Source organism: Somniosus microcephalus, chromosome 12 (assembly GCF_052327205.1).
Source record: "Somniosus microcephalus isolate GS21.2 chromosome 12, FLI_Smic_1.0, whole genome shotgun sequence".
In the NCBI taxonomy this organism is placed as follows: domain Eukaryota; kingdom Metazoa; phylum Chordata; class Chondrichthyes; order Squaliformes; family Somniosidae; genus Somniosus; species Somniosus microcephalus.
In genome coordinates, this window is record NC_140998.1 from 53016552 (window position 1) to 53037011 (window position 20460).

At 38.9% G+C, this 20460-nt stretch overlaps 1 protein-coding gene across 7 annotated transcripts in view; it reads right to left on the bottom strand.

Moving 5' to 3' along the window:
* The window catches only part of ppm1aa (protein phosphatase, Mg2+/Mn2+ dependent, 1Aa), a 40672-nt gene extending 21374 nt beyond the window's left edge, over positions 1–19298 (bottom strand). The window contains exons 1-4 of one of the 7 annotated variants that reach the window (XM_086002864.1): positions 19052–19295; positions 13331–14188; positions 7996–8113; positions 2902–3013 (exon numbers count right to left, since the gene is read on the bottom strand). In XM_086002864.1, the coding sequence (XP_085858990.1) occupies positions 2902–3013; positions 7996–8113; positions 13331–14167 (1067 nt within the window). In that variant the 5' untranslated portion in view covers positions 14168–14188; positions 19052–19295. Of the gene's footprint in view, positions 1–2897; positions 3014–7964; positions 8114–13330; positions 14189–19051 lie in introns of those variants that run through there. The other 6 variants (XM_086002862.1, XM_086002861.1, XM_086002860.1 and 3 more) reach the window with 6 other exon arrangements.
* Positions 19299–20460: the final 1162 nt, after the last annotated feature.

Below are 20460 nucleotides of genomic sequence, written 5' to 3' on the forward strand. Positions count from 1 at the left end.
TAACCATCATTGTTGATGGTTACAGCACGAGTTATTTTGCCAGAATCATTATTACTTTATAGTATTGCTTTGCCAGTTTAAAAATACATCAGAATTTAATCTAAAGTTTGTTTTACTGAATATTTGTCAAAGCTGGGTTTGTTCAGCTGGGTGGGATTGCCCTTGCCTGGTTCCATTCTTATCCATCACCTGTAATGGCTTCTCTTCCCGCTCCCACACCGCTGCCTCGAGTCCCCAAGGATCTATCTTTGGTCCCCCTCCTACTTCTCATCTACATGCTGCCCCTCGGCAACAGCATCCGAAAACAGCGTCAGTTTCCACATATACGCTAACAACACCCAGCTCTACCTCACCACCACCTCTCTCAACCCCTCCACTGTCTCTAAATTGTCAAGACTGCTTGTCAGACATCCAGTATTGGATTAGCAGAAATTTCCTCAAACGAAATATTGGGAAGACCGAAGCCATTGTCTTCCAATGTTGACTATTCCAACGTTCTCCTGGCTGGCCTCCCATGTTCCACCCTCCATATACCTGAACTCATCCAAACCTCTGCTGTTCATATCGCAGAAAGTATTGCATCACCTGTGCTCGCTGACCTGTGTTGGCTCCCGGTCCAGCAACGCCTCAATTTTAAAGTTCTCATCCTTGTTATTGAATCCCTCCAAGGCCTCGTCACCCCCCCCCCCCCCACCCCCTCCTAACTCTGTAACCTCCTCAAGCCCTATAACCCTCAGTGATCTCTGCGCGCCTCCAATTCTGGTCTCTTGCTCATCCCCTATTTTAAACCACTCCACGAATGGTGGCTGTGCTTTCAGCTGCCTAGGCCCTAAACCTCTCCACCTCTCTTTCCTCCTTTAAGACACTCCTTAAAATGTACCTCTCACCTGTCACAATATCTCATGATGTGGCTCGGTGTCAAATTTTGTTTGATAACGCTCCTGTGAAGCGCCTCGGGAAGTTTTACTACGTTAAAGGCGCTATTTAAATACAAATTGTTGTTGCTATTGCATCTTAATGTGCCAAACCTTCAAGGTTCCCACTAAATTTTATATTGTTAATTTACACCTGCAGTATTACAGAAAGTATGCAGAGGTAGTTTAAAGCTTGCTGAAGCATTTCAATTCCTGCAAATGATCACAACCAGGAACAACTTTTGTACCTGGTTGTACGAGTACTGTATGCATTTCAACATAAAATGAAAAATGATTGATGAGAAAATGATAGCTTGCACTATTTCCATCTACAGATTATAGCTATAACGTAATAGCTGGGAAACACACCACACACAAATGCTCTTAAGGAGAGGAAACAAAAACCTGTTTAATTTCTAAAACCATTTAATTCAAGATGCAGTTGTCTGGATTATTAATTTCAGGATTCTCCCCCCACCCCACCTCCCGCACCCTTGCAGTTATTATATGAACTAGACTAAGTTAAGGATTTAGAACACTAATTTGTGGCTAATTTTAATTCTTTTTAAATAAATCTATTAACAACCAGCAACAAAAAATAAAACTTCTCCTAGTTTTTGTGCAGTTAACTTATAAAACAATTTCCCCCCAGGAAATTGATAAGACTGGCATTCATGTGATCTCTATTGTATTTTTTAGGGGACTGCATTCAGGTCATCTGAACAGTGACATCAATTTAAATTATTTACATGTGACAAACCTAACAAGTTATTTTGTTTTGCTAATTGCATGGTGTTGTTTACTTAGAAGAAAAAATATGTTTAAAACACACACTTTCTTTCAACAAGTAGACAATGTGGATACAACTGCATGCATTATTATTTAGGATGAGCAAGCAGCAGAACTATTGGCATACATGATTGTGTGCTGCCAAATAAATAGCAAACCAACAAACTCATGCGTAGTAAACATGACAAGATCATATAACTGGATTTCCTTCTTTTATTCGTATTAAAATCAGACTGCTTACTCAGGGCCATTACCTTACCAAGTAAAGACACAAGAATGCCAGGAATGTCCTAACTGTATTTGAAATATATATTTTAAACTATGCAATACTGATGTATTTAATCTAATTTACAAATTTAAGTACCAACTTACTGATTTAGCTACATTAGTTGTAAGGCATACTTACACAGTACAATGAATGAATTGAAGGTTACAAACACATTTTTCAATGCACAGGAATCAAATGAACACGCAAATTTCTTCTCCCCAACCATATATGTAAAACCTCCACTTAAATAGTTGCAGTATCCTTTTCATAGCTTATACAGGCTATTTTTTATTTCCATTTAAACATGCATTGAATGATTCCCCCTGACAAGGTTGCACATGGAACTTTAATGCAAATAGGTCTAATTTGATAGTTTTAAACACAGCTCAAGAAGCCCGAAGCAAAAAGAATACTGCAGCTTTAAGTTATAATTCTCAAATTTTAAATACATTAGTAGATCAAAGCACCCATCAGGGACAAAATTTATGGACGCCCATTTTGCATATTTAAATGTGGCACAATGTATGTTATAATGTACTAATCATTTAATTTGTACTACCTATAACTTTCAGCATTGTGATGAAAGAACGTCAATTTTATTTTGCACTGTGAGGGGTTAAAATGGGACTGTTAATCACTATGTACAAAAAACTTAACTGATTACACACTGCTCCATTAACATACACACAGGTTAGGTTTTCAGATCAGCCATAATATATTCAAAAACCAAATATGCTGTACTAAAATGCTTCACTGCTCAAGTAATAGCATCCATTCTTACCATTAATAAAAATGTCAGTTAAGGAGCCAAGTGTTGTGCTGGAAAGGGAAATTATAATTGCAGCTGATTAGCAGCCCCCTTTAAGTACCTTTCAACAGTGCAAATAGATTTTTAGTTAAAGGTTATAATTCCACACATTGTACACTCACTTGCTGGCCAGTTCACCTCCTGGGGGGAGGTTTGGGATGCTCTCCGACGACAAAGCACGCATCACGTGGACTAGATCTGGCACCCGCTCAGCACCCTGCTTCTCAAAGATTTCTGGGGAATCAGAAGGACTTCCGGGTCAGTGGGATGTGCATATCAAAGTTGTATGTATATATCAGAACTTCAAAATTTGAAATACTATGAAAATAAACAGCACAGCAGCAACTGTGAAACATCAATGTACTGCACCAGAACAGAATTTGATGTCGTTTCTCATGAGGTAACTAATGGCAATATTCCAGTTATACAATTACCACATGGATTTTTATTTTTGAGGACTTTGTTACTAAAGTGCAACAATGGAACACTGTCAATAGGAAAAATGTTTGAATTCCGACCAGATAATGATCCGCGTACGCGCAACAGACAATTCATTAACATTTTATCTTGTATTACAGCTACTAGGTTTTGGATCGGAAAGCATCATTAACCCACATATAATGGGTCTCTTTTTAACATCAACAAAAAGCAGTTCCAACACAAATAAACAGAGAAAAAACTTACTGGTGGGAGTACAAACAGCTGTTAAACAGAACAATTTGAAGAAAAGCCTTCAGCACTAATTTGGACTAGCTGATATATAAAATATTTCACTAAATATGTTGTGCTATGTTTCCTGAGACTTAGTCAAATGAAAAAATTCGAAGATCTCAGAATTGATTCAGTAAATGTCTTTATTAGAATAACTTTTTAACATGTAACTTTATAAATATGGCTAACATATTATCTACATCAGTATGCTGTATTTTAATCATCCTACTTGTATAATTTACTATACAAAAATAAAAGATTTACAGCTACTTACTACCCATATATTTTAAACCATAACTAAACTACTTGATATTATGTATCAGATGATAGTGACACTAGAGTTTGTGTGCAAACATTAAGCAAGTGACTACATTACATTAATCACTTCTTTTGTAACAATATATTTGCTTAAATACCTTCGTACAGTCTTATTTGACTAAAGATGTAGAGACAAAATGAGAGGAAAGTTGATCGATTTAATACCTCATTTTTTCTTCTACAAAAAGTCAAATAAATTACCAGACACACAGGCACAGGCAAGGGAGATTAAAAGGTACTTCCACAGAATAAAGTTCCAATACAACAGGTATTAATTTTAGCAAGCAATTATCACCACTTTATTTCTTCCTATGTGTATGTCTATTGCTCCTATCTATACGTAGGGTGCCAACAAATCGTATGTTTCAATGTTACCTAAAGTGTCACTATGGAAAAAAATACCATTAAATCACCGGCGAGAAAGCACATTATATAATGCCTTTTTCTTTTGCTTAAAAATCTAAGAGATTATTAAAATATAAAATGTCCCTGCGCCCCCACCCCGGGGGATTGAAGGCAGGATGAAAAGTAATTAAAATTGAAAGAAAGAGAAATTAAAAAATTGTAGACTAATAGGAAGCACCAACCACATGAATCTAGGCATCAAGTGTGCATTCATTAGAATAAGCTCAACTCCTCCCCAAAGTGATGGTGACTTAAAGGTATAACGATTGTACTGCACTTAGGCAAAATAAAAGGTTCTGCCTGCAGATCCCCACACATCAAATTTCCAATCTAAGCTGCACATTAGGGGGTGTAGCCAAAACAGTCCGTTACAGAGGGGTCTGGGGAATCAGGTGACTTTCTAACTGACATGAAACTTTTTTTTAAAAATTTGCTGGCATTTAACAGTGGATGGACTCAACATGAAATTCAGCAAAGTTAGCATTTCAGGATAATATCAAGGCATTATATAACAGCAATAATCAACTGAAAGGTGTGCATTACGGTACACAATGCAAGTTACTGGTATGTAATGCATCTATTATTAGCACACATTTGACATCACTTTATATAATACATACCGCATTGTGAATTATTCTTAAATACACACCTCTAATCATTATTGCTTCACATAAGACATTCACCAGGTATATTACGTATGCATTATTTTTAATGACATCCCAGCAGCTCCAAGCACACCGTCCAAACATAATTTAAATAGGTTTTATATTCTGTTAAGTAAATACAATTAAGAAAGTTATTTTATCAAAAAGGAAAAGGATTAATAGTCACTTGGAATGTAGCTTGTAAAATGTGCTAACAGGGGATTGCTGGGTAGAGATAATAAATGTACTGTCAACTACAGTTCCATAATTTTACAAAAATAACACCCCAAAAAACTGATGCATAAAATTTTTAAAACCAAATATTTAAAAATTGGAATATGGCTTGCACATACACAGGTTCACTGAACTCTCACTAAACTATACCAATCACACACAAATATTGACATATTAACCACTCTCACAAATGTTCGGAACATTTTGTTCACAGACAGACAAGACCTTACAAGACTTTTCCAATCAATCCTGGAGGGTAAGTTTCAGAGGTCAGATTTGGGCCCAAAACTGGTTGAAAGGTGACCTTTGAAGTATTCCCTATTTGGTCTGATTCATGCATTCTGAATTGATGCCAGTGCAATCCAAATCCTTATCAGGCAGTAGCTTCATACAGGCATCAATTTAGACACAAGCTCAGATCCAAAGTGCCTCATCATATCTGTTAAATCCCCTCCAAATACAGTATGCTGTAGGCATATTACACCGCAGTCAAGTGTTGGCCCACTTCAATTTGTTTTAATATTCAGTATAAAGCTGCCCTGACAGTTCCACAAGCTCATCAGTCCAGATTTCATATTTAACACACCTTTCAGATCACAGCACAACATCTACAAAACTGAAGCAAAAAAAGTGTTTTATGAACTATATCTCATATTTTCATGAAAGTATGGCATTTCTTTGCCACCACTTCTAGCATTATTAAAATAAACTACATGATTGGCTTAATTCATTTTGATTCGGATCATTTTAGCCTTTTAAAATGATGTCACTACTTTGCAACTATAAAAAAATCCAGATCTGATCTTGGAGACTGTAAAGTTACAGCTCTTGAGGTTAGGAGGCATTTTAGCCATAGGGAGAAAACAATGGCCAAATTTTAATTGTTATTTTCAATAGAAGAACTACTTAAAAAAAATACTTTTGCACCAGTGTATGTAGAAGTATCATAAATTTTGTTAACTCAGTAATTTTGGCTAATCGTGTTATATTTCTTCAGCCAGGTCTGAAATGTAAAACCAAATGGCTAACAGCCAATGTGAGGTATGCAATAATCTGATACTGAAACCAAGAATTGTGTTATCTTTGGACAGTAAGCATTGCCGTAATTGTTAAATTTAAATTTTTGGTCTCTTTTTAGAAAAAAAAGAGTAACTTGAGCATTATGTAACTCAGTTATCCACAATCACTTCTTGTGTTTTATTCAATATTACCTGAATCATTTTTGAATGACAAATCAATTTATACATTCAAATGTAATACAAACAATGGAAAAGTGTCAAGTAGTCAAGAAGAAGTGATTATGGGTATAAAAATGTCTGTTAAAAGGGAGTTTTCTTCTCATTAAAACTAGCAGAGGCTTAATGATATGCTAATGTAAACATAATCTGGACGTGACTATTGCCTGGTACCAAAATATTCCCTCTCAAGTCTAGAAAAAGTCAGTGTATCCATGTGTTCATGCAATCACACAGAGTTCCTTACAAACCTAACACTTTTATACTGAGGAGACTGACAATTTTACGTTTAAGTTACAGGTAAGGCAGCACCATGTTTCTAATGCTGGAATGGTCAAGAAGCAAACTTTAATTCTGATATGAGTGCACATTATTAAGCATTCTAATTAATATCGGCACATCTAATCGGAATTCTTCCTTTTTATAAACAAGCTGTAATCTCTAGTATCCCCTTTCACTCCTCCATAGAATATTACTTTATCCAGGACGGTGAGACAAGACAAAACTATTCCATACTGTTAGGAAATGCACTTTGCAGGGCATAATGTCTCACCAATTAGCTTATCTTCCTGGTCTCCCCCTTAATTGCACATGGTGCACACAACCCAGTGGGAAAACAATCACTGTCCAGGCTGGGATTTGAACCCAGCAATCTGATATTTTACTGCTGCAGCTATCAGGCAGTCTGCAATTTTCAATTTTTGATCTGTATTAAGTAGTAAAGATTAAGTGACAAATGGTTATTTGGCATCTCCATTTTCAACATTTTCATAATGAAGTGGCAACTTATCCCCAATAATTGTATTATAATAAGCTGTGGATAAACAAAGATAGTTTATAATCATTATTTTTTCCTGTCTGGCTGAACAAATGTCAGAAACTACACATAATTAACTCAAGCTCTTGGAAACTTGGAACAAAGACATTAACTTTTTTCAAAATGGCAGACTTGTGCCCAGGATGCCTTAGTGCATAATCTTCCATTACAGACAGGATGTTCTGTTTCGACCTTGTGCAACATTTTGATATTCTGATATAGTATTATACAATTATATACACAAACAAGTGACAATTCCATGTTTTTGGCTGGCAGAACCAAAGCAGCAACACTTCCGGGGCACAGCTACATTGTATCAATGGCAGCCTTCAAAAACCTGAGCGAACTACCAGTAAATCATCACGCTAGCAGCATTGTTCAATTGGACACAAAAACTATAATGGCACATAACCTTGTAGCAGATTTAGAACTACTGGGGTTTAGTTGTCCTGCAAGTGAAATGGTCCCCACAACCAAAATGTCAAGTGCTAGTATAAAGCAGTAACAGCACTGACTACTCTACAAGATATGCAACTGAAAGCTCTAACTTACAGTACCTATGTGGAGGTTATCCCTCTAAGCTCAGACTTGTATTTATGATAGCACAGAGAAAGTTTTATAAAAGTACAATTTTAAATCTATACCATTGTAACAAAATGTATCAGGTACTAGGCATTGTATCCAGTACTGTAATGAAGTACAGAATCACTTAAGTTCATCAAGGAGCAACAGAAGATAAAGATTTATAGAATTTAGTTGTCTAGTTCATATTCATGAACTTAGAGGGTTAACACGGTTTAATTTTTTTTAAGTTATTTTACTTAGCAGCAAGTGTTTTTTTAGATGCTCCACCTTCCACTTTGTTCTCCAGATATTTGTCCAGCTCAGCCTCTCTCTTCACTGCTTCAGGCGATACCTTTGGTGCATTTGGAAAGCAAATCAATACGACACTCATGTTGTCTCGACTCCCCTGTGAGGGGGGGGAAAAATAGAGAGAGTCTCAGTCAGACAGCTAAATTAGCGAAATATACATTAATTATTATTTTTAAGTAACTCTGGTTGTGAAATCTAAACATACCTCACCACTCATTTGTCCTACTTTTTAAAAAAACAAACTGCAAGATATATAGTGAGAGCCAAGGCTCAGCAGCAGAATATAGAGGGTATTTGCCTCCTTTTGCTATTAGTGAAAAAACAGTTCAGGTAGAAAGCAAGTTTACCTGTTTTATGCTCCCAGTGACTTGTCTCGCTAACATTAACAAACACAGGAACATATATCCGTAAAAGCAGGGGGTGGGGGAAAAACTCAGATTCCTGAGCCCCAGTTTTGGAAATGCAACAAAGAGGAGCCCAGCTACCTCATGATAAGTTTTGGAAAAGTGAAAGTTTTTACAGAAAGGGAGGTGTATGTTACAGGCAACTCTTAATAAAAGAGCATGGAGCATTTCCTGTAGTATCCCTTTAATGCATCAACTTCAGCAAGATTAAAGAATGCTCGTTGATCCACCATGGTGTTACACATAGGTGAGTAACACCAAGTGTAGCCTTCGGGTGAATTTGGATTGGAGGGTGTAGAATAAATGGACCAGGTGAACCAGATATAATGCAGTTCCTACTTTAATGGCAATAGATTGGGAAAAAGGGAAGTGCAACGAGACCTGGGCATCCTTGTGCACCAGTCGCTGAAAGTGAGCATGCGGGTGCAGCAGGCGGTTAAGGTGGCAAATGGTATGTTGGCCTTCGTAGCGAGAGGGTTCAAGTACAGGAATAAGGATGGCATGCTGCAGTTGTACAGGGCCTTGGTGAGACCACACCTTGAGTATTGTGTGCAGTTTTGGTCGCCTTATCTAAGGAAGGATGTTCTTGCCATGGAGGGAGTTCAACGAAGATTCACCAGGCTGATACCTGGGATGGCAGGAATGACGTATGAGGAGAGATTGGGTCGATTGGGCTTGTACTCGCTGGAGTTTAGAAGAATGAGAGGGGATCTCATTGAAATTTATAAAATTCTAACAGGACTAGACAGACTAGATGCAGGAAGGATGTTCCCGGTGGCGGGGGAGTCCAGAACCAGAGGTCACAGTCTAAGGATAATGGGTAAGCCATTTAGGACAGAGATGAGGAGGAATTTCTTCACCCAGAGAGTGGTGAACCTGTGGAATTCTCTACCAAAGAAAGCAGTAGAGGCCAATTCATTAAATATATTCAAGAAGGAGTTGGATATATTTCTTAAGGCTAAAGGGATCAAGGGATATGGAGAGAAGGCAGGAACAGGGTACTGAATTTGGACGATCAGCCATGATCTCATTGAATGGCGGAGCAGGCTCGAGGGGCCGAATGGCCTACTCCTGCTCCTATCTTCTATATTTCTGTTTAAAGTGATGCATTCTAGCCTTATTTCTATTTTTCTACTGTAAATTTCTACGTCTACATTTATAAAGGAACCCGCCTATGTAAACTTTTCACGCTGTAATTACATCCTCCTACTTCATTTAAGCAGGCAGTTTCCATTATTAAATGTGAACGTAGGAATTTATAAAGGAAAATGTCAATAGAAAGTGTGCCCAGAGATAAGATTTTTAATATATTAATAGATGATTGTCATTTTGTTGAAAAATTTTCAAATTTATAAATGGACTATATACAGCACTAATACTAGTAACACAAAACTAAAAATAACAAGACCTTTACAGTGGAACTATCATTATTAACTCATGTACTGTACAGGAAGCTGAAAACTTATTGTAATAAAGACAAAAAAATTGTAGTTAACTGGCTATCACCAACATGTTTTTTTACTTACCACCATCACCAAACATTTAGCAGCCAGACTAATAACTTTGATCAACCTGTTAAGCTTAAAATTACTTTATGCAGGTCTAAAAAGAATTACAACTGATATAGTTTATCCTTTTCTTCCCTTTTGATTCTAATTTTCTATATGCAACTCTCACCTTTCTCCTTTTCTCAATCTTGTGTTGATCTATGTTTTCCTACCCACCTCTTATTCATTCACCTTCTGTGTTAGTTTTCTTATTTCTTTATTATATCAACCTTTGTGTCTCCCAAAATTCTGGGCATTTGCTGATGATAAATCCTCGTTTGCCACAGTAATAAAAAATCTCTGCAGTAAATAAATTAGGAGCGGAGTTTCTTATACTGGAGTACCTTAAATTGAATCAAAGAAACTTTAGTGCTATGGAGTTCACCAATATATGGGATACAAATCGATCTGTTTATTATGCTTCCTAAAACTATTCAATATGAAACTATGTCAGTCATAATTGAAGTTCACCAGGTAAAAGACTGCAGCAAAGCCTTTTTGCCACCACTAGCAAATTGACAAGTGGACAGAAAATTCCTTACAGACGATAAGCATTTAGTATTAGCTTGGCTCAGTAGTACCACTCTTGCCTAAATCAGAAGTTTGTGGGTTCAAGTCCCATTTCATTTTAGTACAGTTGTATGCAAATTAGCAGCCACATTGCCTATATTACAATAGTGACTACACTTCAAAAAAAATCCATTGCTAATGGAGAGCTTTGGGATGTGTATGTAAATGCAAGTTCTTTCTTACTTGTGTAGTATACACCACCAATGCCATCATACATTAACTAACATACACACACAATGGGTGAAATTTACAGTCTTTTGCAAATTATCCTTGGTTTATAAAATTAAAGACTTAAAAGTAAAGTTTTTGTTTTCTTTAAAGATTCATTAAAACTGACTTTGCGGGTAACCTCTTGAACCATCCTGGGAGACTAGATAGCACACATTGTCCCTTCACCTCTGGGGCCTGGACTTGTCTGCATCTGAGACTAATGGGAAGGTCTCTTTGCCAGCTGTAAAGGCCCGCCATAAAATAAGCTAGTGCTGTTTCAATCCAGCTCCTACTGGGTATGGGGCCACACACTAAAAGTGGCCATCACCTTTACAAATGCCATCAATTAGCTGGCATGGAAAGTGGAAACATATGAACTGAAGCAGTCGGGGCTGGTCTTCTGCAGCTGGGGTTTAGACAGATCAGGTGAAATTTCTGTCTTCACTAATTTTAACAAAGAAAGTAGACATGAGTAAAGTGAGATTATGTAACTTTTTACCCACATTTACTTAAGTTAGGAATTTTATCCCCATTACTGGGCCAAGAAGGAAATGTTACTAGGTGGCAAATTTGGAAATCATGTTTCATTCTCCAGCACCAATATCTGGAAAAAGAAACAAATTAAAGCATGCCTTTGAAATCAACACTGTATCCTGGAGTCACCAACAAAGCTGCCATCTGCCTTTTATTGCCAAGCCCAATATTGCTCATTCCTACCCTCAGTCACCTGCCATCTTGCTGCTCAGATGCATAAATGTTGAATAGCTCAGTACACCGACGAGCTCATTAAATGTTTGTTACCTTGGTCAAGTCACCCAGATACCAAAAGACCCAAGAAAGAAGAGCCTTGTGCTATATTCTACTTTGAGTAGCAAATAACTGAAACAGTTACTGCAGATCTATTTTTTCTAAATCAAGAATCTGTTCACAATTTTTAAAGTTACGTATCAGATTACATTTGTTGAAATCCCAAATCAACTGTAACTAATTCCAGTATCAAGAATGTTGAAGTCTGAACAATGCAATTGATCAGATATTCCCTTTTCAGTATGATCAACACACACTAATTAACAATCTTAGAAAAGTTCAAGCTGTTAGTCTGTGGAATAATCTTGGGGGGATAAATTTGGTTGTTTTGCGCCTCGTTAGCACCCTCTTAGGTAACAAACATTTAATGAGCTCATCGGTGTACTGAGCTATTCAACATTTATGCATCTGAGCAGCAAGATGGCAGGTGACTGAGGATAGGAATGAGCAATATTGGGGCGCTAACGGGGCACAAAGAAACTAGCGCCCGGGCTCGGCGGAGCCAATGCCTCCTGCGAAATTCAGTGGGAGATTAGCGGCGGTGGTAATCGTTAACGCCCCGCTGCCGGCAATGACGTCATCGCCGTGCGCAGCGCCCCGGTCGCAATCTTCGGTAGCGCCCCCTGACTTACCGCCGGACGCCATGTCCAACAGGATCGGGGGGGCCTACCTGTGGCCGGGGCGACGCTAATTAAAGGCGAGGTGCCGGGCGGCCATTTTTGTTGCTGGCTGCCTGCCAGCACCTGCCCCCTTCTCAAATGCCGGGCTCTTTTGCCGGCACTCTGATCCCATGTGGCTCAGCTGGGCCCCTCCCCTTTAAGGGGAGGAAGGCCTGCCTCGCAGCGCCCCCAAGAGGGAGGCGGGGCACTTCCGGTAGTGCCCCGCTTCCCTCTTGGGGCACTGTGGATGGATTTCAGCTACGGGGGCGCTAATTTTTTCAGAGCGCTAAAAGTATCGCCCCGGCGAAGTTAGCGCCCCAAAGGGGGTGCGACTCAATTTTTCCCCCTTGGTAATTATCCCAGTGTAAATGCAACTGTTTACCTTATCTTTACTTCATAAAAGTATGCTAGCAGCAGATAACCTTTGCAAATTCAAAATATGATTGATCAGTGACTACACAGCAACTTTGCATTCCTTTTTATCTCTCATTATACCTGCAATCAAGTCTCATGAAATTGCTGCTCTGTAACCAAATACAAGGCGCAGGTAGCCTTGAATGACTCACCTACTTTTTCTTTTCTCTTCTGTGTGGAGATTCTTCACACAATACCCTCCATTAATGACCTGCCCAAGACTCCTAACTTGCCACTTGAGACAGTATGCCTACACTCCGACATCCCACCACTTCATGACACTACACAATGATACTCCAACACATTGTGCCACTAGACCCAAAGTTTATATCAGCTGATGTTAGGAATAATGTCAACTTATTTTAAGGATCATTCCAACAGAAACAACGATGGACCCTTTCTTAAAAAAATCATATATATTTTTTATATATATAATTTCAATAAATAATTTCAGCTACCCGATCCTGATACTGTGCTGCCATTTTGCACATAGCCTGGCTAAGGCGAATGCAGCTGCACATACAATTACCTCCAGAACTTACTGTCAGCTCACAACAGCAACATGGTAATGCTCGCATAGGAAGGTGTAATTCGGGACTGCAGGCTGACAATAACAAGTATGCTTTGAAGACTATTGTTAACAAATGCAAAATGATAAGAAAAAGATCAAATATAATAAAATTGGAAAGGACGTTCTATATACCTTGTACAAGCACGTGTCAACAATCTGGTTACAAACTCTCTCAAGGTCATCACTAACTTCTAGTCTGGATTTAACAAATTCACAGATCTCTTCATTCCCCATGACATCCCAAATGCCATCACAGGCTAGGATAATAAATTGGTCGCCCTCCGTTCTCTCGATTTCATAAACCTCAGGCTCTGGTGAGACAAGCTGCTCCGTTGGACCCTTCCCATGGACACACTTGTAATCAAAGTCTCCAAGAGCCCTTGAAACAGCGAGGGAACCATTCACACGCTGAATCATCACTGAGCCACCAGCATTCTGGATGCGCTCTTTCTCCAGTGGATTGCTTGGTTTGTGATCTTGTGTGAAGAAATGAACCTGCCCATTCCTACAGAGCAAACCTCGCGAGTCTCCACAGTTGATGAAGTATATGTGCTTGGGCGAAACCATGACACCCACTGCAGTTGACCCGCTTCTGTCCGATCCATGCCTCTTCTCAGAGATTGTTCGCATGTGCTCATCAATCTGCAGGAAACCTGTTCGGATTCCACTTTTTACTTTTTCCACAGTAGGCTCTGCCACACCATCAGTGACTTTGAAATCCTGATTGTTGGTGATGTGATCTAACAAATGCTCACAGCAATATCTGGCAACTTGGGATCCAGCATGCCCATCATAGACTGCAAAGAATGACCAGGATTCAAGTCCATGTGGTAGACCAATGACAGCCGTGTGTGCATCTTCCATCTCAATTCGCCAACCTTGCATGCTGCTCAGTCCATAATGCAGATCATTCCCCTCACCACGGGCATTATGTTTTTCCATCTTTGGCTTGTCCAGAAATGCTCCCATTTTTCCCCAATATGCTCAGCACTGAAGGAAAAGGAAACAAATACATTTCAATTTTCTAGACACTCAATGAATGTACTTAAAGAAGCAGAAACATGGTTATAATCTCTATTACAGCTGACCAAGAAACTTTTTCAGCAAAATGCAAGTACAATGATTCCTAAACAATGCGAAACTTTTACAATAGCAGGACAGCACTGAAAGGTAAGCTTACTGTAACAAAAAATGCCTAATTTACTAGTTAATACAGTTTATCTAAGCAGTTTGGAAAACACTTCTATGAATAATTCAGGTAACTGATCATATTAATTCCAAAGTCAATCTGCATTAAATGATTCACCATAAAAACAAGAACTAAAAATAGGATGAAATAATTAGTTGCTGGGATCTCAGTGAAGTGCCACAATTGACATGTGACATGTTCATACTGTATCTACTTGAACTATGAAAAATACCCAGAAGTACAAATACAGATTTTGTCCTTCCATATTTGAAAGGTACAACACTAGAGTGAAGTACCTGTGATTAAAAGCCTGTCACTGGATCACTAGTACCACAAGGCTTAATTAGCATACTGGTGCCAAACTATAAATAAAGCACACTTAAGCCAATAAGCTTTAATGTTGTGCAATACATTTCTTCTTTATTCACAACCAACATTAGTGACAGACTGTAACTACCAGTACTTCACCATGAACTGTTCTAAAAGGATTACCCCTTAAATGTTAAGATTTAACTTATGCACATTTCTAGCAATTGCTGTTTTTATTTTTAAAACCTCTGAAAAGATCATCCATAAACTTGAGTCACTTAAGCAAAAAGCATTCGACCCAGGATGTGGTAGAAAATAATGTGATTGTTAAAGGTCAATAGTCTTTCTCGAGCATGTTTAACAGGAAGCTGTTTTCTGCTGTCTTTCACCTCCTCCTTTCCCAACAACTGCTGCAATATGTCTCCACAGGACATCAAGGTCAGATACTTGGCACTATTTTTGGATTTGCATTTCCATGGGATTTTTAAAATGTGACCACTCACCCCACCATACACAGATAGTCAATATGGATTTGCCTAAGTAGTTACAAAGTCAATAGTCAGAAATGTAATGGAGCTACCCATATCCCATAAAAGAATAAACTTATTGCAAAAACAAGCGTTTGACTACTTGGCACTGTAATAGGGTGTGTGATCCCAAACATCTAACAGTGCCCGTTAATGTAACTACCCAATTAATTACACAACCAATGATACTCTGACCAGGTGCACTTTTACTGAGCCAATTTTGATAATCTTAGTTTTACTTTCACGGAGTTCGCTATTATTGGGAAGCTTTGCAACTTACTACCGTGCTGAGAACTGAAGACAACAGATTGAATAGGAAAGGGAAAAGCGTCCCAAAAAATGTATGCCCTTATTTGGCATTGGTAGACTTCCTAATATAACAAATAATGTCAAATAAAGATAATTTGACAAAGTTTAAAAAAAATTCATTTCAACTACCTGGTCCTGTTAATACCCAGCCACTGCTTCCATTTTGCACATAGTCAGACTAAGGAGAATGCAGCTGCACGTAGCCACCCACCTGCTGCCTGACCCAGTTTCCCAAGCAGTGCCTGGTACAGTAATAGACACAATAAGGTCACTATTCCATCTCTTACTTCAAACTGGAGTGGAGGGAGGCAGAACCAGTTGGATTGGTTGAAATCTATTACCTAGATAATATAAACTAAATTTCTATTTGTATTTTTTAAAAACTCACCCTAATTTAAACAAAAATCTGTTAGATAACTTTTACGATTAACAATGCTGCAAAGAGTTCAAGATATCCAATTCACAAAGGTACTGATGGGTTTAAGTCTCGGCACTGGCTGACACACTCCAATCTACAACCCAAAAATTGGTATCAGTTCTTAGCCAGGCCACAAGGTAGGAAAATTCAGAGGAAGACCACTATAATATGTGGAGCTAGGAAGTCTTCTACTGCACCAAGTTGAATGCAAACATTATTGTAGGGATTGAATTGACTTGCAAAGTCACCAACTGCTAATACTGACTTGGTGAAAATTTTCACTTGGCTAACAATCTAGCATAGGAGTACTATGTCATAGCGTTACTATATTTAATCAGTTAGATGATTTACTTTAGTCGAACTCATTTAGTTTTTTTAACTGGCTAGCTTTATGACTAATAATGGAAACTAAATTAACAAATCAGTACTTCCCACAATAGTGCAAAGTGATGACTTAGTCTAAAAAGGAGGATGCCGAGGAGATAATGTGTATGCGTGGGCAGGTAGGTGTGTCTCTGAGGAACAAGTGCACAAAATGTTTTTTTAACATCAACTTTCACCACCTCAGGACATCCCAAAGCACTTTACAGCCAATTAATTACTTTTGATGTGTAGTCACTGTTATAATGTAAGGGAACACAGCAGCCAATTTACACACGGCAAGGTCTCACAAACAGCAATGAGATAATTTAACTAGATAATCTGTTTTTAGTGATGTTGGTTGAGGGAAGCATATTGGCCAGGATGCCAGGAGAGCTCCCCTGCTCTTCAAATAGTGCCATGGAATCTTTTACGTCCACCTGAGAGAGCAAACAGCACCTGACAGTGCAGCATTCCCTCAGTACTACACTGAAGTGTCAACCTCGATTATGTGTTCAAGTCTCTAGAGTGGGGCATGAACCCATGACCTACTGAATCAGTGGCAAGAGTGTTACCACTGAGCCAAGGCCTTCTAGTCAGTGGAATTTGATCAGCTAATTCCAACCTAATTTTCAAAGCAAGTCTAGAAAACTGAACATAAGCCAATTATAGCCTAACTCACCCAGTGTCAAAAGTAGCATACTTTCTTTCAGTCATAATAATATAAATATATAGTATACACAGCATTGTTCATCTACAAAAACAGTATCATACTTAGTAACAAGTTCAAGCTAGGTTAGGTCATTATAGTTTAGGTTTAAATTCTATATTTAATTAGATAATATTCTACTAATCCTTTTTATCAGGTGTAAGCCACTTAGGAAGACTACAGATGGCAGCAAGATACTTGGGCAATGCATTTATTCTAACATGTAAAAGTGAAGATGGAATATGATGGCTAGCATTCTTAAAACATGAAGAAAATCTTTTCATCATTTTGGATAAACTGATCAGGAAAATTCCTCTACCATTCCAATCCCCCCAAATATTAATTTCATCAATAAGGTCAACCTTCCAATTATAGAATTAGAGTTCTATGAACACAGATGGAGTCCCAAATACAACAATGCTGAAGCATGCCTTGTGCTGCACTTCCAATCTGTCCACTTCCACTATTACCCCAGCCTTATTTTATTACTAGGAAGGTTTTCAATTATAACGCAACTTTCATCAAGTGGTCACTTAATTCAAGGTAAGAGCCTTTCACCAAACAGTGCAGTCAAGCTGTTAACTAGTTAATTCCTTAAGTTCATGCAACTGGTGATACATGCAGCAGAATATGTTGTTCTAAAACAAATGCAAAGTTAATAAGTTTCATATACAGTAATAACAATGTACAGTATCATATATGTTCTGTATACTTCAAATGACATTGATCTATAATACATTACACTACATATATAAGAGCATGTTTATCAAGAAAGTCAACCAAATTTTGAAAAGTAAAAGTACTAGTCAAGTGATTAAAGAACAGGAGATTTCACAGTAGAAATGAAATTTAGTGCATCATCTTTAGAGCCCAAAGACTGTTACAAGTCCACTAATGTTCAATTCCAATCTAGCACCATTGCAAAACCAGAGTAGCATCTTAAATAATTAATGGCATGAAAGCATGAAAAAAAAAGGGAATATTTGTATTAATCGTCCAGCATTTGTAAAATGTGAGGAGAATTAAAAACAAACATCCATCTGCCAATCCAGGACATACAAAACAAGATGCTGGGGAAAGCAAAAATGTACCATGTTATAATTATCCCAGGAGTAATACTTAATATATCTTTGTTAAATATCAATACCAACATAGTGCAGAGGAGTTGACTGTGGTCTGAGTGCCCATTTCAAGACTACAAGGTTCTGCAGTAGTGTTAGCATATAAGAAATCCCAAATTGGAGGGGTACAGGTGAGTTTTTTAGTCCCATGAAGATTTTTCTACCCAATACGTTTCATATTTTGGTCGGCTATGATAAAAGTATATCTCCATAAACTCACAATGGGACTGTGTTTTAGCTACTTTATCATCTGGAAATGTATTAAATTAATAATACATTAACTCATCCTGCTGCTAGCATCTAAAGTTACTGTTACAGCACCAACCATTATCACTGCGAGTTTTTTTAAAATATATATATATATATATATTATACTCGCAGTGATAATGGTTGGTGCTGTAACAGTAACATATATATATATTATATATTTAAAATCCAGCTGCGCAGTTTTGCCAACCTGATAATGACATTTGTAATCATTTCAGATGGTATCAAATAGTTCGAATTTTGTGAACATTAAATATTTGTTTGTGAATCGGATACTTTTTGTGTGAAGTAACTCGACAAAAATGGCAATATAACCTGTCGAGTACAAATCATTTCCCACTCAATAGTTTACCCCAGTAAAGGAGCAGTTACATAACACTAATCTAACCAAGCACACACCCATGAAACACCCTCCTGACCCGATCTTAATATCCAAGGCTTACGCCAATGACAGAACAAAACAAAGGCAGTAAAACTGGAGCCGCAAAGATCCCGGGTCAGAGTGGGAGGGGAGAAACCCCGGCGGAATAAATAAAAAAGGCCCTGACGCCGAGTGTGCATGCTGAGGCCTACGCGTTGACATGGCGCCCTCTCACGCCTAGCCTGTCTCCCCCGCGACGTGTGGCGCAGACACGGACACTCACCGACCTGCCTTCCCCCGCCCCACCACCACCACTCAGGCTAGACAGCGGCACGTCCTTCAGCACGATCGCATTCACCAGGAAACAGGAGCCCGAGCTGTGGCGACGAAAAGACAGCGAGACATGGCCGGAGAAGCGGCAGGGAGAGCGCGGCGAAATCACAGCAACATGCTCCCGTCCGCCTCCCGACCACGGCGGCTGCGCCCAGCAACCCGGATGTACATGCCCAGCAGCCTTTCACGTCCCGACAAGTACCAGAGCCGCACTGAGCCTATCCCACAAAGAAAGACAGACCGACAGACTTGCATTTATTTTGCACCTTTCACCACTACCGGGCGGCCCAAAGCGCTTTACAGCCAATGAACCACATTTTTTGTTAAAGGTCACTGTTGTAATGTTGGAAACGCAGCAGCCGATTTGCGCACAGCAAGCTCCCACAAATATCAATGTGATAACGACCAGATCATCTGTTTCTTTTTTAGTGATGTTGACTGAGGGATAAATATTGGCGGGGGGGGGAGATAACTCCCCCGTTCTTCTTTGAAATAGTGCCATGGGATCTTTTACATCCACCCGAGAGAGCAGATGGAGCCTCGGTTTAACGTCTCATTCGAAAGACAGCACCTCCGACAGAGCAGCACTCCCTCGGGCCTGCACTGGAGTGTCAGCCTAGATTTTTGTGCTCAAGTCCCTGGAGTGGGACATGAACCCACAACCTCAATATTGTACCGTGCTTCACTAGCCTTGTAGCATTCCATTACACCAGTTAGTAATTGTAAAAGAGGCTTGTCCTCAAACTATAATTATTTTAAATGATTATGCTTGCATTGGCTGAGCACATCCTTATATGCAGCAAAAGTACAAACAAATGCATATATGCAGAGAGAAATGGTGGGGTGAAAGGATGGAATGTGAGGAAAAGGGCCAGAGTTGGAGGAATGGAGAGTTCGGGAGGGGGCTGTGGGGCTGGAGGAGGTTACAGAGCTAGGGCTAGGCAAGGCCATAGAGAGATTTAAACACAAGGATGAGAATTTTAAGTTGGAGACGTTGGGGGACTAGGAGCCAAGTATGACAGGAGAGACTTGGTTCGGGATAGGATACAGGCAGCAAAATGTTGATAAACTGTAGTTTACCGAGGGTGGAGGATGGGAAACCGGCCTAGAGATCATTGGAATATTTGAGTCTGAAGATGACAGAGGCATAAGTCAGAACATGTGGAGTCAGGGGACAAGTAGCAGAATGGATACTGGCTACAAAACAGAAAAGAGAGTCGAAGTTAAAGGTGGGAAGTGGTGTTTCAGAAGGATTGGTGCTGGGACTGTTCTACATTTACATAAATGTTTTGGACTCAGGAATTGGAACTACAATTTCAAAATATGCAGATGACACCAAATTGGGAGGTGTAGTTAATA